This window comes from Delphinus delphis, chromosome 3 (genome assembly GCF_949987515.2).
Source record: "Delphinus delphis chromosome 3, mDelDel1.2, whole genome shotgun sequence".
In the NCBI taxonomy this organism is placed as follows: domain Eukaryota; kingdom Metazoa; phylum Chordata; class Mammalia; order Artiodactyla; family Delphinidae; genus Delphinus; species Delphinus delphis.
Genome location: NC_082685.1, coordinates 123857629 through 123878981, shown reverse-complemented (window position 1 = coordinate 123878981; position 21353 = coordinate 123857629). Strand labels below are relative to the sequence as shown.

At 35.6% G+C, this 21353-nt stretch overlaps 1 protein-coding gene across 1 annotated transcript in view; it reads left to right on the top strand.

Moving 5' to 3' along the window:
• Positions 1-21353, top strand: part of IPO11 (importin 11) — a 221902-nt gene that overhangs the window by 185533 nt on the left and 15016 nt on the right. Inside the window, exons 28-29 of the mRNA XM_060009435.1 lie at positions 1109-1204; positions 8411-8495. Coding sequence (XP_059865418.1) covers positions 1109-1204; positions 8411-8495 — 181 coding nt within the window. The remainder of the gene's footprint in view (positions 1-1108; positions 1205-8410; positions 8496-21353) is intronic.

The following is a 21353-nucleotide window of genomic DNA, read 5'->3' as shown; positions in this document are numbered from 1 at the left end:
TTCAAATCTTTTATTTTTCTCAGTGTAATGTTTTTGGGATTTATTCAAGTTGTTGCAGGTATCTGTAGTTTGTTCCCTTTTATTGCTGATTATTCCATTGGATAAATGTCCCACAGTTTATCCATTTGTTAGTTGGTAGACATTAGGATCTTTGCAGTTTCGGATTATGAGTAAAAGTACCATAAATATTTACATACAGATCTGCGAATACTTGTTTTGGTCTTGGGTAAATACCCAGGAATGGGATTGCTTAGTTGTGTGGAGTGTTAACTTATAAACTGCCAATGTGTTTTCCAAAATGGATCTGTCATTTTTTATTCTTACTGGCAACGTATGAGAGGTCCTGTTGTTTTTCACCCTTGCCAGCACTTGGTATTGTCAGTCTTCTTAATTTTACTTATTAAAATCTCATTACAGGGAATTCCCTGGCAGCCCAGTGGTTAGGACTCGGCACTTTCACTGCAAGGACCCGGGTTCAATCCCTGGTCGGGGAGCCAAGATCCCGAGCAAGCCGAATGGTGCGGCCAAAAGAAAAAAAAATTTCGTTACAGTTTTAATTTGCATTTCTCTGATGACGAATGATATTGAGCATTTTTTCAAGTGCTCTGCTCATATGCCATCTGTATTATCTTCTTTGGTGAAGTATCTGTTCAAATTTTTGTCCATTTTTAAATTGAGTTATTTGTCATCTGAGTTTTCAGCGCCAAGTTCTTCATCAGATTTATGTTTTACAGATATTTTTTCCCAGTCTATCGCTTGTCTTTTTCCTCAGGAGTAGAGACTTTGGATATTCAAAATTTTGTACCTTTATTCTTTTAGTTATGACATTAACACAAGACTATTATAATAAATTAAAGAATATTAAAGCATCTCTTTCCCATCTGATCTACCCACCTAAGTATTTAAGCATACTGGTAATCTACTGAAAGAAAATTTTACTGTAATATGCAAAGTACAATTTCTGCTTTAAGAAATATATTTTGAAAGTTTCTTTTGTACTTTCAGACTAAAATTTCTCTTCATGTTCAAGAGGATAATTGAGGGGAAAAAAAAGAATTACCTGTTGAAATACTTCATTTTAACCTATTTTGCTCTTCTTTTATTCTAGTGTTATCCAAGATAAATTCTGTGGGATTATAAACATCTCAGTGGAGGGCCTACATGATGTCATGACAGAAGATCCTGAAACGGGAACTTATAAAGAGTAGGTGGATCATTTAATTAATTGCACTTGGACTTGGAGAGTAATTAATTATATCCTGCATTATTTTTGTTTACTGTAACCATATAAGTTGCCATGGTATGGCAACTTTTAAATTTTGTCTTTATAAAAGAAAAATATTTTTGTTACTTTACTTATAATATTGTTGGATCTTGAGATAAGCTTAGTTTTGTTATAGTGAAATTCTCAATTGGACTTCTTTGGTCTAATCATCATTTTATGATTTGACATTAGGTTTTTAAAAAAAATTCCAAGTGTATTTTAACATATAAATTCCTCTTTTAAGATATCTTGAATAGTATGTTCTTTTTTTCCGCTAACAATGTTCCCCTGCCCTTCAGGTGAGTTATGGAGAAAGGGGAATGGATTAGCATCTTATATTTGTATTTGACTGGTTGAAGCATCACTGGCACCTTTAAGATATTAGAGGGTCATATGGTACTTGACTAGTTCCAAAAGAGTGTAGTTAAAATTACAGTTGATTATTGAACAACGTGGGGGTTAGGGACACCAACCCTCTGCACAGTTGAAACTCCACGTATAACTTTACAGTTGACCCTCTCTGTATCTGCGATTCCACATCTATGGATTCAACCAACCACAGATTGTGTAGTACTGTAATATGTGTAGCACTGTAATACGAATTTATTGAAAAAGTCTACACATGTTCAAATCTGTGTTGCTCAAGGGTCAACTGTGTATTCTTCGGGAGATTAGTTAAAATTATGTTATCAGGAATGCTGATAATCTCACATTTATATAACTATTAATGTGAAAAAAAATTTTTATCACTATATCCTGTTGTTTATAATAGGAGAATTATCATATCTTTCTTAATATTGCTATTAATTTAAAACATGTTTCATATAATGATAAGCAAGGCTTCATGAGATTCCATACTGCTTGACTTCTCAATAATGTACTTAGCCCATTTTCCTTGCTTTTTATAAAACCATCTATAGCAAATGGGAAAGATTGCCATTTGAATCATACTTTGTTGAAAAATATGGAAAGTAGATATGTGTAGTTGAATCTTATTAAACATGTATAAACGAAATGTTTCTGGCGTGTAACTTAGCTTTCAGGAACATAGGAGTTCAGATGAAGTGGAAACCTCAGACTTTTGTGATTACAAACCCAAAATAACAAACCATTTTATGTGTGTAGGCAGTTTTTAAAAAGTTAATGTAGGGGACTTCCCTGGTGGTGCAGTGGTTGAGAGTCCACCTGCCGATGCAGGGGACACGGGTTCGTGCCCCGGTCCGGGAAGATCCCACATGCCGTGGAGCGGCTAGGCCTATGAGCCATGGCCGCTGAGCCTGCGCGATGGGAGCCTGTGCTCCACAACGGGAGAGGCCACAACAGTGAGAGGCCCGCGTACCGCAAAATAAAAAAAAAAAAAAGTTAATGTACGGAATATGGCACATGACTATAAATACTGTGTTTACATATATAATAGGTGACAAAGTTTACAACTTTGTGAAATATTTAGGATATATTCAAATGTTCCCTGTCTTCTTTGGAGTATATAATTTAGTTAGGGGGAGGGCGTGTATAATAATAGCACCATGAAAACACTAGTAATGTGTAAAGACAATGATATATGTTTTGAACAAAGCACACAAAACAGTAGTATTCCAGATTGTGCTTTAATAGAATGTCAGAGAAAGAAAAGGCATAGTGTGTTAACTGGAAGCGCTGAGAGTCAGGAAGTTGTTAGAAATAAAGTTTAGAAATTATCTAGTGTAGTTTCATTATTTAAAAGATAGGTTACAGAAGCTCAGAAAAGTGCAGTGACACAGCAAATTAGTGGAAGAGTCAAGACTAGAACCAAGGTCTTTTGGCTCTATATGCCACACTCAGCCATGAGGGAAGTTTTGGTTTGTAAAAGGAAAATGTTGGATGTAAGCACAACAAACTGACTGGGAGACCATTATCTGGTCTCCCAGATCTGGGAGGTGCATATATCTGTTTGAATTAGTGTTTTTCTTCAGATAAATACCCAAAAGTGGAATTGCTGATTTATGTAGTAGTCCTGATTTTTGGAGGAGCCTCCATACTATTTTCCATAGTAGCTGCAGCAATTTACATTTCTACCAGTAATGCACAAGGGTTCCCTTTTCTCCATAATTCTTGCCAGCATTTGCTATTTCTTGACTTTTTGAGGATAGCCATTCTAACAGGTGTGAGGTGATATCTCATTGTGTTTTTGATTTCCATCTCCCTAATGATTGGTGATGTTGAGACCTTTCATATGTCTGTTGGCCCTCTGTATGTCTTATTTGGGAAAATGTCTGTGCAGATTCTCTGCCTGTTTTTTAATCAAATTGTTTGATTTTTTTGCTATTGAATTGAATTGGATTTTTATATATTTTGGATATTAGCCCCTTATCAAATACATGATTTACAAATATTTTCTCTCATTCAGTAAGTTGCCTTTTCATTTTTTTGAATGATTTCCTTTTGGTTTAATGTAGTCCCACTTGTTTGTTTTTGTTGCCTTTGCTTTTATAGCAGATCCAAAAAATCATCACCGAGACCAATGTCAGGGAGCTAACCACTTAGTTTTCTTCTAGGAGTTTTATTGTTTCAGGTCTTATGTTCAAGTCTTTGGTTCCTTTTGAGTTAATTTTTGTGTATGGTGTATGGTCTAGTTTCATCTTTTTGCGTGAGTTTCTTTATATGTTTGTATTTTAGTTAGTAGAGTTCTTACTTTATTAAACCAGGAAAATATATTAATGACACCTGCAATTTGCTTTCTGCTTGTCTTTGGTTAGAGTGGCTTCCCTTTTTTCCCTTAAATTATGCATTGTTTTTAGGCACAAAGGGAGATGAGATTGACAACCTATTGCCAAAATTTGGGAAGTAATAAGGAAGAAAGGATTTAGCCAGCATTTCAGGAAGCTTAGAGGCACTAAAATTTATTTGAAAAAGACTCATAAATTGTGTTTTTTATAGTTAGAGAGTATAAAACATATCAGCCATCAAGGATATAGCTTTTTTAAAACAAAAATAAAATTTAGGCTTATATAAGCATTTTTCTTCCTTCACTTGATGCATTAACCCACCAGATAGCTCTTCAAAATGGAATAGAGGATATCAGAAGAAGCCTTGGTTCCTTGACTCTAAATTATCCCCTGTATATTATCCTAACTTATGTTGGTCTCAGTGACCTCCTTGGCGTCTCTCTGTCTCCAATTTTACCCTTTTGATCCATTCTGCTCCATGTCTTAAAATTAAAAGCCCAGTTTCTTATAAAGTTGATGGGGCAGTATTCTTTGCTGATCCTCAGTTTACATTATTAGCCTTGTCTCTTCCTCCCTAGATTCTACCTTCTTCCCCAAATGTGCCACTTTTATATACATGGCTTGACTCAACATTTCTTCTTCTTGGTATGTCACACCCTTAGCTTTGCCCTTCTTCGCAAATACCTACCTCTAAGATTCCTTTCCATGCTCTCAGGAAGAATTCATCGCATCCTTCTCTGTTCCTTTGTGGCACTTTGTCATACTGCTAATATACAACCTTTAGTTAGTTGCTTGTTTTCAGTCTAGAGGATTTGAGGCAGTGAATAAGAAAAGCTCATGCTCATTATGACTGAAAACTATTAACACAGGATTGAAGGAATTTAAACAAGGTTGAATGGCGAAACATGTGGCATCTAGATGTAAAACAGCCCTGATCTTGCTAACTACCAGGGCAAAGAGATACATTAGGAATTACCTCGTTCCTATTTTCATGTAGAGGGAAGTAGGTGTATCAAGAGAGGGAGACTGTTTCTTGGCCTGAGCCCAGAAATGAATTTTTGATAAGATATTTATTTAAAGGACTGTAAAAGGATTTTCAGCTGCAAGTAAGAGAAACCCTGAGTCAGCTGTCTTTAACAGTAAAAAAATTTGTTATCCCTTACAACAAAACAACTGCAGGTAAGAGGCTCTAGGATTAGCTACTTGTGACCTCACAATATCTTTAAAGACCAGGTTCTTTCTACTCCATCCCCTCAACACATTAACTTCATATGCAGGCTACTTTCTCTAATCGTCAGAAAGTACTTCTAGGCATTACAGTTCATGACAATGCCAGTGCCAACCAAGTAATCTTTTTTTTCCTTATGTCTTTTTAACATCATAGGACACTTTTCTAGAAAGCATTTCATCAGACTTCCCTTCATGTCTAATTGGCTAGAATTTCTTAAACACGCTCCTGTTGAAAGCAGTCATTAACTAAAGGAATAGGATTGCCATGATTGCTTACTGAGCCACTGGCACCTGGGGCTCAGATCACCTTTTTCTGAAGCATATGGTGACATGGAAGAGGAGGGTAACCGACAAGTTCAGGGCTCTATTAGGAAGGAGGGCGATTATGTAGGCAACCTAAGTGTCCACTGCAGAGACCAATGGAATAATGTCAGTTCTAGTTTTATTATAACCTTAAGAAATGGGTTTGGGGCTTCCCTGGTGGCGCAGTGGTTGAGAGTCCGCCTGCCGATGCAGGGGACACGGTTTCATGCCCCGGTTCCGGGAAGATCCCACATGCCATGGAGTGGCTGAGCCCATGAGCCATGGCTGCTGAGCCTGCGTGTCCGGAGCCTGTGCTCCGCAACGGGAGAGGCCACAACAGTGAGAGGCCCGCGTACCGCAAAAAAAAAAAAAAAAAAAGAAGTGGGTTTGTATAGATTAAATGAAAGGTATACCTTTAAACCAGAAATAATTTAAAAGATTTCATGTTGCATGCTAACACTGTTGGTTGTGTTTGGCTGGTTGGAGTTTCTTGTTGGGAAAGATTCCGAGTTAGCAGACTAGAGTGCCTGGATGTATTCAGTGGATGAGAGTAGGATGTGAGGGGTGGCTGCCTATGCTCACATGTTAATTATCCCTATTTTAAACTGTTGTTATTATTATTTTATTACTATTGCTACATTCACAGCGCACACATTTTAGTTTACTAGAATTCTATTCTCACCATGCTTTTTATGTAAAACATGATTCCCTATCTTTAATCTTTGTAAACAAAATGAGATTTGACATCTATTTATATATGTATGTATGTCTGTATGTATGTATTTATTTATGGATTTTGTCGGGTCTTAGTTGCAGCACGGGAGTGCTTCATTGCGGCACGTGGGCTCCTCTCTCGTTGTGGTGCCTGGGCTCCAGAGCACACAGCTCAGTAGTTGTGGTGCACTGGCTCTCTAGTTGTGGCACACGGGCACTCGGGCTTCGTTGGATCTTACTACCCCGACCAGGGATCGAACCCACGTCCCCTGCCTTGGAAGGCAGGTTCTTAACCATTGGACCACCAGGGAAGTCCCCAAGATTTGACTTTTAATTGGAGATTTTCTTGCAGTAGAGAATTTCAGCTTTGGGCTTTTCAGTTCAATTTTTTTTGTTGTTTTTCTCCACTTTCTTCCTTTCAGAGACCCAAATGAATGCAATTTGCAGAATTGCAAAGTAAAAATATCCTGCTCTTTGGGGAAAAAGTGTGTATATTTATATCCAGAATATACTTTATTATTAGTGTGATAAATCTTTTAACTTAGGGAAGGAAGAACAGAGAGTTTTTTACTATACAAGTAAGTTGACAGATTTTGGGATGTAGTGAAGGGATTTGATGCAGTACAAAGCATACTTCCATGGAGATCCAGATCTATTGCAGTTAAAATTCAAGTCTGCAGCAGACTTAAAATAGCTTAAGTGAAGGAACTCCATCTTACTTCAGTTCTAAAATGCAAACTGGGATCTAGACTTTTTCTAAACATTTTACTTTATTAAATTAAATACCTTTTGGGTTGAGATAATAATGTCATAATTTTCCAACTTTGTGCCAGAGTTCCTTGGCCAACTAGTTGTGCTGTATCATTTTATAGTTGACCTTGAACAACTCGGGGATTGGGGTACCCACCCTCTTTGAATTTGAAAACCCAAGCATACCTTATAGTTGGCCATCATACCCACAGTTCCTCTGGTTCCACGTCCTTGGATTCAACCAACAAGGGATCATGTAGTACTGTAGTATTTACTGTAGAAAAAAATCTGCGTATAACTGGACCCCTGCAGTTCAAACCCATGTTGTTGAAGAGTCAACTTGTATATCATGGTGAACGAAAGCATTGCAGTTCCAAGAGGTTAAAGCCATGAAGTGGGTTAGCGATTGAACTCTTGCTGTTTTTCAGGGCTTCTGATTTCCAGTTTAAGGTTCTTACTGTTTGATCCCACCAGGTGTACTGACTCATCAGAGACAGTTGTTCCAAAAATTATTTTTTTAATGGTGGGGGATTAAGGATAAAAGGACATTCATGTCCCCTGGAGGAGTGAGCCTGATCAGGTTTCTGGTGTCAGCGCTTGTCTTTAACCCTGAATCAAAAGTTATTTACACGGCTGAGTTAGGAAGTGTCCTTCTCCTGTACTTGCCACAAAACATAAGAGAAACCAAGCTTTCTTTGCCACAGTTTATTGGTTAAGAACCTATGACTCTGATAAATTACTGAATTCTATTCTAAATTAGGAACAGTGACATTTGTTCTATCAACTTGATTCATTAGACAATATTCATATCTTGTCTCCCTGCAACCAATGTTGACTGAATAGGAAGCTGTATTTCTATTATCTCTGCTAATGGTGAAGAGCAGTAGTGCAGATAATCAAAATAAAATGATTTATAACTGCCCTGCTGGTACAAGTGCTATCAGGGACAGGTTCCTCATAGCATAGTAATGTAATTTGGAGCACAAAGTAGATTGTTACATAATTAATAATTAATGTTTTAATGATGTTACTGTTTAAATTACTGTTACTGTTATGAAACATAAATAATTAGACATGAAGATTAGTAGAAAAGAAGTATTAATTTTAAGTGTAAATATTTTTTTTAGTATCATTTTTTAGAAAGATATAAAAGGTACCCCTTGCTTTGTCAAGTGATTTATGGTTCAAAAGTTGCCTATAAATAAATTTCTTACAATTTATTACCTAAATACTGAAGCAGAATGCTCTAAATGTTTTTTGGTGTGACCCTTTTAAAAGTGAGATATCTTTTCATAATTAAACTTTTTAATTATACATCTAATTTATCTAGCTATTCCTCACATATTGGTACATAGAAGCATTATTGTTCTCAGTATTTTGAGGTTTGTTTTTAGTATATTATAGACTTTTTTATTTATTTAAAACATTTTTTTAAAAACTGCAGCTGTATGTTAATGTCTCATCTTGAAGAACCGAAAGTAACAGAAGATGAAGAGCCACCCACAGAACAGGATAAGAGGAAAAAGATGGTAAGTTACAAAAGTAGCTTCTAAAATCCGGGAAAACCATATATTGTCATTATATCCTGGAGGTTTCAAAATATGTGGTGGTCCATTCTTCCTTCCTTCCTTCCGTCCATCCATCCATCCATTCGCCTGACCCTGTTGCAGAATTAATGTAACATAACTGAGTTTTGAAATTTGGGGTATACTCCTAAAACAGATAAATTGCATTCATAGTACAGGAAGTTGAGTTTAACTTTTGATCTGAAATAATTGTTTCTTGTCTTAGTAGAGGGTTTACTCCTTTACTTACAGGAACCATGTGACCCTCAAACCTTATTTAAATTGTAATGCTAATTCTTCTGTTTTGAGATTTATTGAAATTTCTTTATTCCCTATTTCATGGATCTTATAATGATTTTTTTCTGAAATACATTACAAGCCTTTATAAGAATGCCTTTAAATTAACTGCTAAATTGTTTTGAAAACCATAGCTCTCTCTACAGGAGTCTGATAAGAAAAAGGAACCAAAAATAGGAAACATCTAAAATATCTTATCTCTAAAATTATTTATAATCATAAATTTTTAAATACTTTGACACGTGAATATAAAATAGTTACATAAATAAACTTTTTCTCCTTTTTTTCTTGGAATCTGCTCTAGTCTCCTGACCTCACCAGTTATTAACGTCATTGTACTTTCTGTCCTCATTCGCAATTGAGAACAACAACACTCTCTACCTCAAAAATAGAATAAATAAATTAATACATAAAATGGTCATGAGATAGATAATGCTGAACACCTAATAATTACTTTGTAAGTGTTGGCTATCATTAGCCTACTCATGATATTCACTTCTTGAATTATCCCACATTAATCCTCAAGGGCTTCATCCTAGGTGTACAGCTAATACTGCATGGCTCTGACAGCCTTCTTTTAAACTGTGTTTGAGTTTAATCCATTTTACTTTGTTTTTATGCTAGATGTCATTTCCCTAGCACTAGTGTAGAGGAAAGGACAATATCCAAGAGTTCATAAAACCTGAATTCTAGTCCTGTTTGTGTTGTTAATTATGACCCTGAGGACGTCACCTTGTCTCTTGAGAATCATTTCCTCATCTGAGAAATGAGGGGGAAATTGGATTAGCAAATTCCAGGGCCTATGAGTTAAAAAATTATTTGATTTTTTTTTTAAAGCTCTTAATACCATTCCTTTCTTTCCCCACTATCTGTGTCCTAGTGAAGTTTTCAATTGTGAATATATCTCTGGAAATATTTCTCCCATGAAATGAGACTGCTAAGCAGTATCCTAAATACATGCAAAATGTATTTTCTTCACTTAGAATAATGATAATCTTTTGGTAGAACATAACAATTTGTCTTTTCCCCTCTACTTTTTAAGCCTTGAATATATCATTGGTGTTATAGAAAAATACGATAACATTTTTCTTAATAATGTTCTGAACTTATAAATGAATAATAGGTATTCTGCTTCCTTTCAGATCAGCTTTTTGTACACTTAGTAACACGGTTAGTCTGGTAGATCTGCCCTTTGCAAATTGATCTACCCAGGTCTATTCTTCATTACATATAGAATCCTTAGTAACATCATAGAGTAGTAATTTTAATTCTAACTTTATTTTGAAGGTAAGTGCAGTACTATCTCAGAGAGCAGTGTAAGAACATAGTTTTCGAAATAACCCTTAAAGTTCTTTGATTTAGTTTTATTTGAGCACTCATTATTTTATCATTATTCTATTTTAGGTAGTATTGATTTATAGAACAACTTTTATTTTTTAAAGTGGCTGATTTTATTTGAAATTAGTTGTCACAGTAGCTATTTGATGTAGATTTATATTGTCATCTCTATTAAGATTTCCAGTGCCTTAGCCATAAGGCTTTTAGTCTTATGCTGATAAATACCACAGTGTTTATGATTAATGCTGAGATTATGTATCTTAGCCTTGAATAAATATAATTGTGAATACAGTGCTAATTTTTCAGTAACTTTTCAGTAACAAACAAGATTAGTTTCACTGTATCTTCAGGATTACAAGAATGAATTATGTACTTTCTTTCTGTAATTATATCATCATTCTTGTACTGTGATGTCTTTAACATTAGAAATTATTTGAGAATTATCTAAATGTGTCTTGGTTGTAGTTTCAAAGGGAAGTGTTTGCTGGTAGATGATTATGAATTATTATTCAAAAGAAAAACCAATCTAGCATCAACGAGTTTTTTCATTTTAAAATGAAATTTTTTATTTACTTGGAAGAAAAAGTGTAGCTGCTTGATTCCAAGATTACATAGTTGAAAGTCTGATTTACTGACTGTCATTGTTGTCTTAAAGTAGTCCCTAAAATGTGGCGTATTCATTTCAGTAGCTGCTTTGGTAGAGTGAAGCAGCAATGATTATAATTTAGAAAGGTGGATGATTAGTATTATATCAAATGTGCCAAATGATTTTCCATAAGTTTATGAGAATTCTCTGTATTTCATCTTAAATAAGGATGAAATTTCTGTTCAGGAAAGCTATTAAGCGGTCCAGACTTTTGATTGTGTGCTTTTTTATCCAGCTCTTCTCTGTTCTGTTTGGGGGGAACTAATTCTGAGAAGATTGAACGTGGCTTAAGCATTACACTTCATTTCTAAGTTTCCTCTCAGTCCAGTATATTCCAGTAGTAGAATGGTAATTTCATGACCTCTTCTATAAAGAACTTAGCTAATACCTTAACATTTTAAGTTCCTTATAATTTCTTTTTTTGTGAAATGCGACATACTAGGCACTTATAGGTTGACACTTCTCAAATTTAAGTTTTTGAGCATATTAATGCTTTCTGGCAATGTTTTGGCACCTGCTAAGAAAGCATTGTTAATGAAACATTTGATATAATAAGTAAAGCTGTGTTGATCATGCTTTCCTGTTAAAGTTTAAGCCCTAGAAATATTTTGATAATCTGTTTCTGTAAATAATAATCTAGTTTTATACATACTTAAGAGATGCTTTAATTGATAATGGGGTATAAATAAGTTGAACATTATTAAAACTACACTAGCTTCTCACTCACTTGTGCTAGTAGAAGCAGTAGCACAAATAAAGGTCTACCTAAACATCATTCATATGGTCTTCTGCTTTTGCTGTAGCACAGCTAAGCAAATTGATGATATGTTAGGTTGGGTTGCATTTTATTTGATAAATTCATGACCAGATCCTAAGTCTTGTGGCAAATATAATAAAGCCTAAGCATGCCTTGCATTTTGCCTTCGAGTGAGTGTTGTGTCCTGTGCTACTATTGCCAAATACAGCGCTGGGTCAGGGAGGGACAAGTGCTGCATTGTGGGAGTGGAACTTGTCTGAAAATCATACCCTTCAGGTACCTGATATTTCTCTTTCTGAGAGCAGATAGATGGCCTCTTCCTCCACTTCTGCCTCTGTTTCCCTCCCTCTTCTCCTTCTCCCTTCAGCTTCCTTCCTTCTCATCAACTCTCCCTGAAAACTTATTTGCGTAACTATGAAATACAGCAGTTTTCCTCAGACTTTTACTTACATTTGGAATATAGAATACATTGTTGGAGGGAAAGTTACCTTATTATCAGCTGCAAATATTCCACAATGTTGTTTTGTAAATTTTTAGTTCAAATATAATGTCAGCAGCTTGCACTATAGTGGTGGTTTGGGATGGGACATTGTAAACTCCCCCTGAACAGGTTTTTCTTTTTTTTTTTTTTAGATTGTTACATAATATTTATTTATTTAAAAATATCTTTATTGGAGTGTAATTGCTTTACAATGGTGTCTTAGTTTCTGCTTTATAACAAAGTGAATCAGCTATAGATATACATATATCCCCATATCTCCTCCCTCTTGTGTCTCCCACCCTCCCTATTCCACCCCTCGGTCACAAAGGACCGAGCTGATCTCCCTGTGCTGTGCAGCTGCTTCCCACTAGCTATCTGTTTTACATTTGGTAGTATATATAAGTCCATGCCACTCTCTCACTTCGTCCCAGCTTACCCTTCCCCCTCCCCGCGTCCTCAAGTCCATTCTCTACGTCTGTGTCTTTATTCCTGTCCTGCCCCTAGGCCTGAAGAGTTTTGATCACTGAGAACCAGTAAGATTATTCTTTTGCCTGTTCCCATTTACCTCTAAAAAACTCAGCAGAACTAGTAGAAAGACAAAATTGTATTTGTCACTAATAAGGAACTGTCTTCTTCTTAATTCAATATCAGTATTTTGAAATGCATGTTAAAAAGACATTTTTATTTTACAAATAATATGAGATTAATCCATTATCTTATTATTGGTGGTTTCTGAACTGCCTTTTGAGAATCCTTACCCTATAACATTGAGTAAATTATACAATTGTTGAAAATACTCTTTAGTATTCAACTTGCATGAAATGTCACTCTGGTTATGAATTTAGAGCTTTTCGCTTTTCCTCAACTCGCCCAGTTCTGTTACATTTTTCCCCTCTATTTCTCATGCTAAATCTTGAACTTATCCTAATTTGGAACTGATCTCATCCAAAATCCTGAACTCTGACATTTCTCTCTCATCACAACCTCTTCTTCTTCCTCACTAACTATTCCTTTTCTCCTGGTAAATCTGTTTTGTACCTTTATCTGGAGCCCCATAATTCGTCCTTGTTTTCATAATCACTTTCCCAGCTTTTAACCTACATTTCCTTGTTTTCTGCTGTTTTTAACTTTGGACAAACCATATCCTTTGCCTCCCTGCTTTAGACCTACTACATTTCTGGGCCTGGGAATCAAGCATACATATTTCTTTAAAGGGGCACATATTATTTTGATGTACAACCAGGGTTGAGAACCACTGCAATAAGAATTTAACTCCTTGTTAATCTTTACAGACCTCTGTAATATGACTCCAGCCAACCTTTTGAGGCTTGTCTTCCTTTTTCCCCATGTGTCTGCTAAACCAAATAACTTATCTCCGTTCATATCTATGTTTTCTTGTCTCTGTTATGGAGTTCATACTAGTCCTTCCATCTGGAGTAGCCCCTTTATCCTCCTTCTCTCCACTCAGCTTACTCTTTTGCCATTTTTCTCATGAGGTACTCTCTCTTCTCACTGATCACCTTTCCTACCCATACCCAGTTACAGAAATGATCTTGCCCTCTGCTAGACTTACATAGCAACTTTTCTGTATGTTTTGACTGCCTTTACCACCTGCATTTTAAAAAAGATATTGGAGATCAGAATATGAAAGATAATGATCCTTGAGAAACAAAAAACAAACACTGTGAGCCCGCTGATTGCCACATATTACTGCCTTCAGTTTCCAGGGAGTGGCCTAGGGAGCCCAGTGGTCTCTCTGATTTGAGGAGAGGAAGCTGGAAACCTGAAGACACCAGAGTGGCTCAGGTTACCAGAGAAGAGGAAGCTGCTCACATAGAATTTTGGGGATCTTCATTGGGTCCCCTCTCAGTCTTCACCTGAGTACTGATTAGCACATACAAGTGCAGAAGTTACCCAAGTCCAGAGAAAGAACCTTCAGAATGGATTGTTACGAGAACAATACTCAGAGCTGACACAGAGCAGGGAGTAGTCCCTCATGTCAGAGTGGAAATCTCAGAATTCACAGAGTATTAGGTAGAGGACTCAGAATTGTATTACCTCGGCAGTGGAGCAAAATTAGCCCTAGATTAGGTATTGCTCTGTTCCTGCCAAACAAAGCTTAAAAGCAAAATCCGACCTACCTAAGGAGACAAAGGACCTGTACTCCGAAAACTATAAGACCCTGGTGAAAGAAATAAAAAATGACACAAACAAATGGACAGATTTACTGTGTTCTTGGACTGGAAGAATCTATATTGTCAAAATGACTATACTACCCAAGACAATCTGCAGATTCATTGCAATTTCTATCAAATTACCAATTGCATTTTTCACAGAGTAGAAAAAAATGTTTTTTAATTTGTATGGAAACACAAAAGACCCTTAATAGCTAAAGTAATCTTTTTTTTTAATTATTTATTTATTTTTGGCTGTGTTGGGTCTTCGTTTCTGTGCATGGGCTTTCTCTAGTTGTGGCAAGCGGGGGCCACTCTTCGTGGTGCGTGGGCCTCACTGTCGCGGCCTCTCTTGCTGCGGAGCACAGGCTCCAGACGCGCAGGCTCAGTAGTTGTGGCTCACGGACCCAGTTGCTCCGCGGCATGTGGGATCCTCCCAGACACGGCTCGAACCCATGTCCCCTGCATTGGCAGGCAGATTCTCAACCACTGCGCCACCAGGGAAGCCCCTAAAGCAATCTTGAGAAAGAAAAACAGCTGAGGGAGTCAGGCTCCCTGACTTCAGACTATACTACAAAGCTACAGTAATCAAAACAGTATATCATTGCCACAAAAACAGAAATATAGATCAATGAAACAGGATAGAAAGCCCAGAGATAAACCCACACACCGATGGTCAATTAACCTATGACAAAGGAGGCAAGAATATACAATGGAGAAAGACAAGTCTCTTCATTAAGTGGTGCTGGGAAAACTGGACAGCTACATGTAAAAGAATGAAATTGGGGCTTCCCTCGTGGCACAGTGGTTAAGAATCCACCTGCCAGTTCAGGGGACACAGGTTCGAGCCCTGGTCCAGGAAGATCCCACATGCTGCGGAGCAACTAAGTCCGTGAGCCACAACTACTGAGCCCACGTGCCACAACTACTGAAGCCCACGCACCTAGAGCCTGTGCTCTGCAACAAGAGAGGCCACCGCACTGCAACGAAGAGTAGCCCCCACTCACCACAACTAGAGAAAGCCTGTATGCAGCAACAAAGACCCAGTGCAGCCAAAAATTAATAAATAAAATTAGAAAATTTTAAAAAAAGAATGAAATTAGAACAATCTCCAACACCACACAGAAAAATAAACTCAAAATGGATCAAAGACCTACATGTAAGACTGGATACTATAAAACTCCCAGAGGAAAACATAGGCAGAACACTCTGACATAAAGCACAGCAATATCTTTTTGGATCCACCTCCTAGCATAATGGAAAAAGACACATTATATAGAGAGGGAAAGAGATAAGGCCAGTGACAAACTTGTCATTGGAAACAGTGCAGGCAAGCCAGTAGCAGAGCAGCATTTTTAAAGTATTGAAAGAAAAAAATCGTTTCTCTTATTTTCACATTACTAAAATAATCTTTTGATACAACTTTTTACTACTGAAAATAAAAATTGTTTTATTTAATCCCTGCTTAATTTGTGAAGTTTTCAAATTTTATTTTGATAACAATGAAAGATGTCCCGTTTTCTCATTTTTCTTTATTCAACAAAAATATGAAATATTTACAGGCTGTTTACATAACCTATAATAGTATCATAGATGGCTCCTGAAAATCTATTATACTAATTGTCAGATTTTTCTCATTTATCATACTACTGGATATTCTTTATGCTACTGCTTGATTGAAACTATAGAAGTATAGGCTTGAATGCTTTTTAATCATTAACATAGAAGTACTCACATTTGTTACTTTATGGCCTGCCATCTGATTCTTTTTTTTCCCTTCAGAATTGCTGAGATGTTTTCATTTTTTTCTTCAGTCTTTGATACATAGTGATCTATAAAGTCTGTAGATAGATAATAGGAAAAAGCCATTCAGAAGCTGGTTTGTTAACAAGAAAATCAGATCTAAATTTTTCATTATGAATGTTTTTATTGATATCTAATTTTAAAAAACATTATAAATAGGTAAAATTTGTCTTTGTTCCTCTGCCTCCAAGAAAGCTTTAAAACTCAATTCTTAAACTTTAATATTAAAGAACAGTTTGAAAAATAGTGACTATAAATGATTGCTTCTGATTTTGCAAGTAAAGCAGTTGTACTGGTTAAATTTTTATATTACTTGCTTGCTGTCACTTATTTTTGGTTGTCACTTAACATATTTTCACCATTCTGATTCTCTTAAGGCCCAATTTATTAAAATTGTGTGTAAATCCTCCCAGTTCACCATTCTCTTAAAAGTAGTTCTCTGTTGACTCTTAGGTACCAAATAATTCTACCTGCTGCAGTTACACAACTGCTTCTCTTGACCTCCACACAGTGGCAATAGAGTAGCATCTTCAAAATGAGCTATTTTTCTTTTGTATTCATTCCATATGCATGTTTGAATGCTCACCATGTACAAAGCATTGATCTTTATAATCAGTATTTTCTCTGCTAGCATGTTTATCTACCCACAGAACCTATTTTCTTGTGTATGTTGGTAAATAATACATACATATTCTTTAAAAATATTCAATGCCATTAGCTTATTACAAAGCCAGTTTCTTAAAATGGGAGGATCTACTTGTTTTTATCTATGCTTTGCTTAGATTCTACCTATAAGTTTGACTGACTGCTATACTGCTGTTAATATATCCTTATCTTCATTTCTAGGTGATGCTAAAATGTAAAAAAGGTTATCCTAGGTATATTTTTTATATACCTAAGGCCAGCTATATAAAAAATACTAAATATTTCAAAGTTGGATTGAACAAAACGTTCTGTACCAAGTGAGACTTCAAAATCAATGTTAAACTTACCCCATATCTTGAAATATGCTATTGCAGTGGTTAATTCAGCTCTTACAAACTGTGGAATTGCAAGTAACATTAAACCATCCAAGAGGATAGGAAGTAATGAATTGAATAATCCAACTGAGATGTAATAAAGGCACAAATTGATAACCAGGCATCCTCCTGAGATAGCAGTTTTTCCCTGTGGTGGAGCTAAAATGTTAATCAAAAAGTAGTCTGAGATCAAGAGGTTAAGATCTTTCACAGTAGGCTATATCATAGTAATCAAAAGACACTAGAAAAGAAAATTCTATTGAAAATGCTCTTGGAACTAAATAAAGTGCTGGCTTCTAAGTTTTTGCTTTTACTTGAGATCTCAGATTAATTCCCTGCTTACATCAGTATTGTTCTTGAGTATTAAAAAAATAGGCAGCCTCTCATTATTCATTATTTACTTGAATTGTTACTGAAAACTTTAATCAGGAAGAGTTCAGTAATTTGCCACTGTTCACTTGGAAACTTTGGCAATGTGGTATTGACTCAATAAATAAAGTCTTCATATTTTTAGATGAAGAATATGACCTGGTTTGGGAGAACTTAGGTAACATTACAGTGAACTTTAGACTGTCTTCTTGATGGGTTTTCCTACTCTATTCCTGCTTTCCTCTTCTGCTTCTTTCTTTTTCTCAATAAATTATCAGTATGCTAATTGTGTTTTTATAAGGAGTCTATCTTTTGAGGAAAGGGAAATTTAAGAAGCCTTTTCAAAGAATTGTTCTACGTAAGGAAGTTCCTATTTTGAAGACTTTTTAAATTATAAAAGTAACCTATACTAATTTAAAAAATCACAAAATCATTGTATGATGTGGAATACCCTTTCGCCAAGGCAACCTTTACTAACATTATATGTATCTTTCCAAACATTTAGTTTACATATATAAACATCTGTATGTAGTTCACAAATTAGAAACACTATACATTCTATTTTGCTGCTTGATTCCTCTTAAATGTAGTAAATGCATGAGCATATTTCCTGTACATAAATTTAGATTTGCATTATTTCTTCTAATAGCTGCACACAATGACATTCCATTGAATGGATCTCCATCCCATGCATCTCTTGTGCAGCAGTTCTCAAAGTGTAGCCCACAGATAACAAGGGGTTCCCCAAACCCTTTCAACAGTATTATTGTTTCATAATCATAATAATAATGATTTCATAATAATACTAAGATATTATTTCCCTTTTCATTGTGTGAACATTTGTACTGGTGGTGCTAAAACAATGTTTTGTACCCAGTGGTGGGTATAACTGCTGGCACTTCAGCATTAATAAGGTCAGTGACAGCAAACTATACTAGCAGTCATCATATTCTCCACTACCATACACTTAGTTTTTGGTTTTTTAAAGCTCCAGTTTCATTTAAGAATGTCTTTGATGACATAGTACAAATTATTAATTTTCATATATCTCCACTCTTGAGTGCTCAACTTTTAAATATTTTCTGTGTCAAAATGGGAATATTCTCTGACAGTGGTTGGTCTTGAGGAAAAGTACCTTTGTGATTGAGTTGTGAGCTGAATTAAACCTTTTTCATGAACGCTACTTGAATGTGGAAGTGGAAGAGCAGCTGAAAGATAAATATGATCATTCAGACTTGAGCATTTGGCATGCATTTTCTCGAAAGTAAGCGCGTCACTTCAAGGAAAACAACTAACAATTTAAATTTATGTGCCCAGTGGTGGTACATGAGTTGTCCTGTACCCTGGAAAATATGATTGTTAGAAAGCGGTAATTTGTTGCTTAATGTACTTTTTCTAATTATGAGTGAGGCTGAGCCTTTTTCAGATGCTTGTAGCTCATTTATATCCCTTTGTTTGATGAATGACTTATATTTTTCTATTAGAAATTTTATTTGTTTTTTTTTGCTTTTAAATAAGAGTTTTCTGACAGATTATGTTTCCCAAGAATGGTCATAATAATATCTCCCATTCCGTATGCCGTTCTTAAAATGTGACTTTGACATTCTTCCCCATTAAGATGTTAGGCCTGTATTTCCTTTTGTTGAAACTGGTCAGGCTTGCTGGTGCTTTATGCCTTCTGAGTCTAGATCATTAGATATAGCTTCCACCTTGTTCCCTAGGGACACTTATTTTTGGAAGCCAGTTGCCATGCTGTAAGGAAACCCAAGCATCCACAAGGAGAACATAGGTCTTATTTTCCCCAGCAGAAGTCCCAGAGAACAACCAGCATTAACTGCTAGACACATGAGTGAGTGACTCTTCAGGTAGTTCCAACTCCAAGATGGCTTCACTGACTCCATTAACATTAAAAAATAGTTGTTATTTTATGCCACCTAGTTTGGACTAGTTTGTTAGGCGACAGTCAGTAACCTGAACAAGCTGTTTATAGATTAAAGAAATCAGCCCTTATTTCTCATCTTTCTTTCTATCTATCTATCTATCTGTCTGTCTATATATCTATCTAAAACTAGGAACAAAGTTAGGTTTATTAGCTTGTTACTACAAGGGAGAATGTACACATTGGGAGCTGGAGTTTAGTTACAGAATGGTCTTGTCAAGGATTGGTTAGAATTTGTAAGCCAGTCAATTTGCTGGGTCAGTCATTGGTCTTACCTTTAACACGAGTTCAATGCAGTTACCATTGGATCAGTTGTCAGTTTTCTTGTCTTGGAATACGTGGATCTAAATGAACTGTGGTAAAATAGTATGGGTTTAGATTGCTTGTCTTGCATGTCATGGCTTAGGATAGTTTTTCTGTTTTGTGAGTCCTGGGTACAGTTTTGCAAATTGTCTCTGCTTCAGTTCTCAGATTCCCCCTCACAGCTATCCGTGAGGCTTTTTTTTCTTTTCACTTCATTTGACCCTCTTTCTGGAAGATGAAGTGCTATCTTCTGAGGACATGATCAATCCAGATCTGCACTCCTCTTTGAGAGATCATCACTGTATATTGAGTTTTCCGTGGTAGTTGTTTTCATCTCTTTAATTTGACAGCATTTGTTTGGCTTTTGACTTTGTTTTCGAACTCTTCTTTTGTTGTGTATGGTTTTATGGAGTGATTGGAATGGCTACCCCACTCTTAAGAAATCATTTCTTGTGTTTTTATGGGCTTACTTCATTTAAATCTTTAACTGGAAATTTTTTGATAAAGAGTGAAGTAGAGCATCAGCTTTTTTTGTATATGTATATGTATATAAATATATAAATACATACATGCACATACATACACGTATGGCTTGTGTCACAAAATTAATCAGCAGCCTGTCTTGTCTTTACTGTTTTGAAATGCCACCTTTATCAATCAGATTCTCTGTTGCCAGATTAACATGGATTTATTTCAGAACTCCAAATTGTAGTCTGTAACCCTGCCTATTTTAATTACTGTAGCCTAACAATGTGTTTTAATACTCATATGATGTTTCTAAGGATATTTTACTTGAAAATTCACCATTATATAACTTTTAAGGTAAACTGAACACTTACTAAATAATTGTTAATTACCTTGGTCTGAAGTGGGAAAGAGTTACGCTGGAAAACAGCAAAAACTGTATTGTTTGAAAGTCAGAGGCATAAGACTGGCTATTTTGATGCTAAGAATTGCAGATTTATTTTCCTTTTAGAATATTCCTTAGATCAGTCTAATACATACATACATACATACTCCAGCTAGATCTTTTGAGCAGTGCATTGGAAGCAATTGCTTCTTTGTTGTCTCACCCTAACTGTGTGATGTGAATAAAGACATAGCTTATACCAAAAGCTAAGGTGTGCTACCATGATTCAGAGTCAAATGAAGAAAATATGAGAAAGAACATGTCCACTTATATTAATTTAAAACAATTAAAATGATTTAATTCTCCTGTATAAAGTAATATGTTCACAAATAAAATATCACTTCTGATGAAAGAGGATTTGTTAACTAAAGAATTTACAAATTAAATGATACGGATTTCATTTTATCCTAGCCACTCTAATTCATTTTTACATAAACCCTAGCAAAGTGAAATGATTTAAAACAGCTTTGCACAATTTTGTACTTATTTATGTGAAGATCATATTAATAAGTCATTGGATTTTTCAGGAACTGTCACCTTGAAATAAATTACTTTAAAATAAAAACATATAAAAGAGGAAAGATTTTGTTCTAGAAACTATCCAGGTGTTAGTTATAACTTTCTTTTAACTTAAACAAGAATTAATTTCTTCCCCACACTTTCTTACTGAGCTGAAAGAAATGAAGAAACTGATGACTTTCTTAACCCTAGTCAAAATGGCTTTATGTCATTGTGTGAATTAAGTAGGTTTACATTTACTTTTCCGTACAAACAGTAGATCCTTGT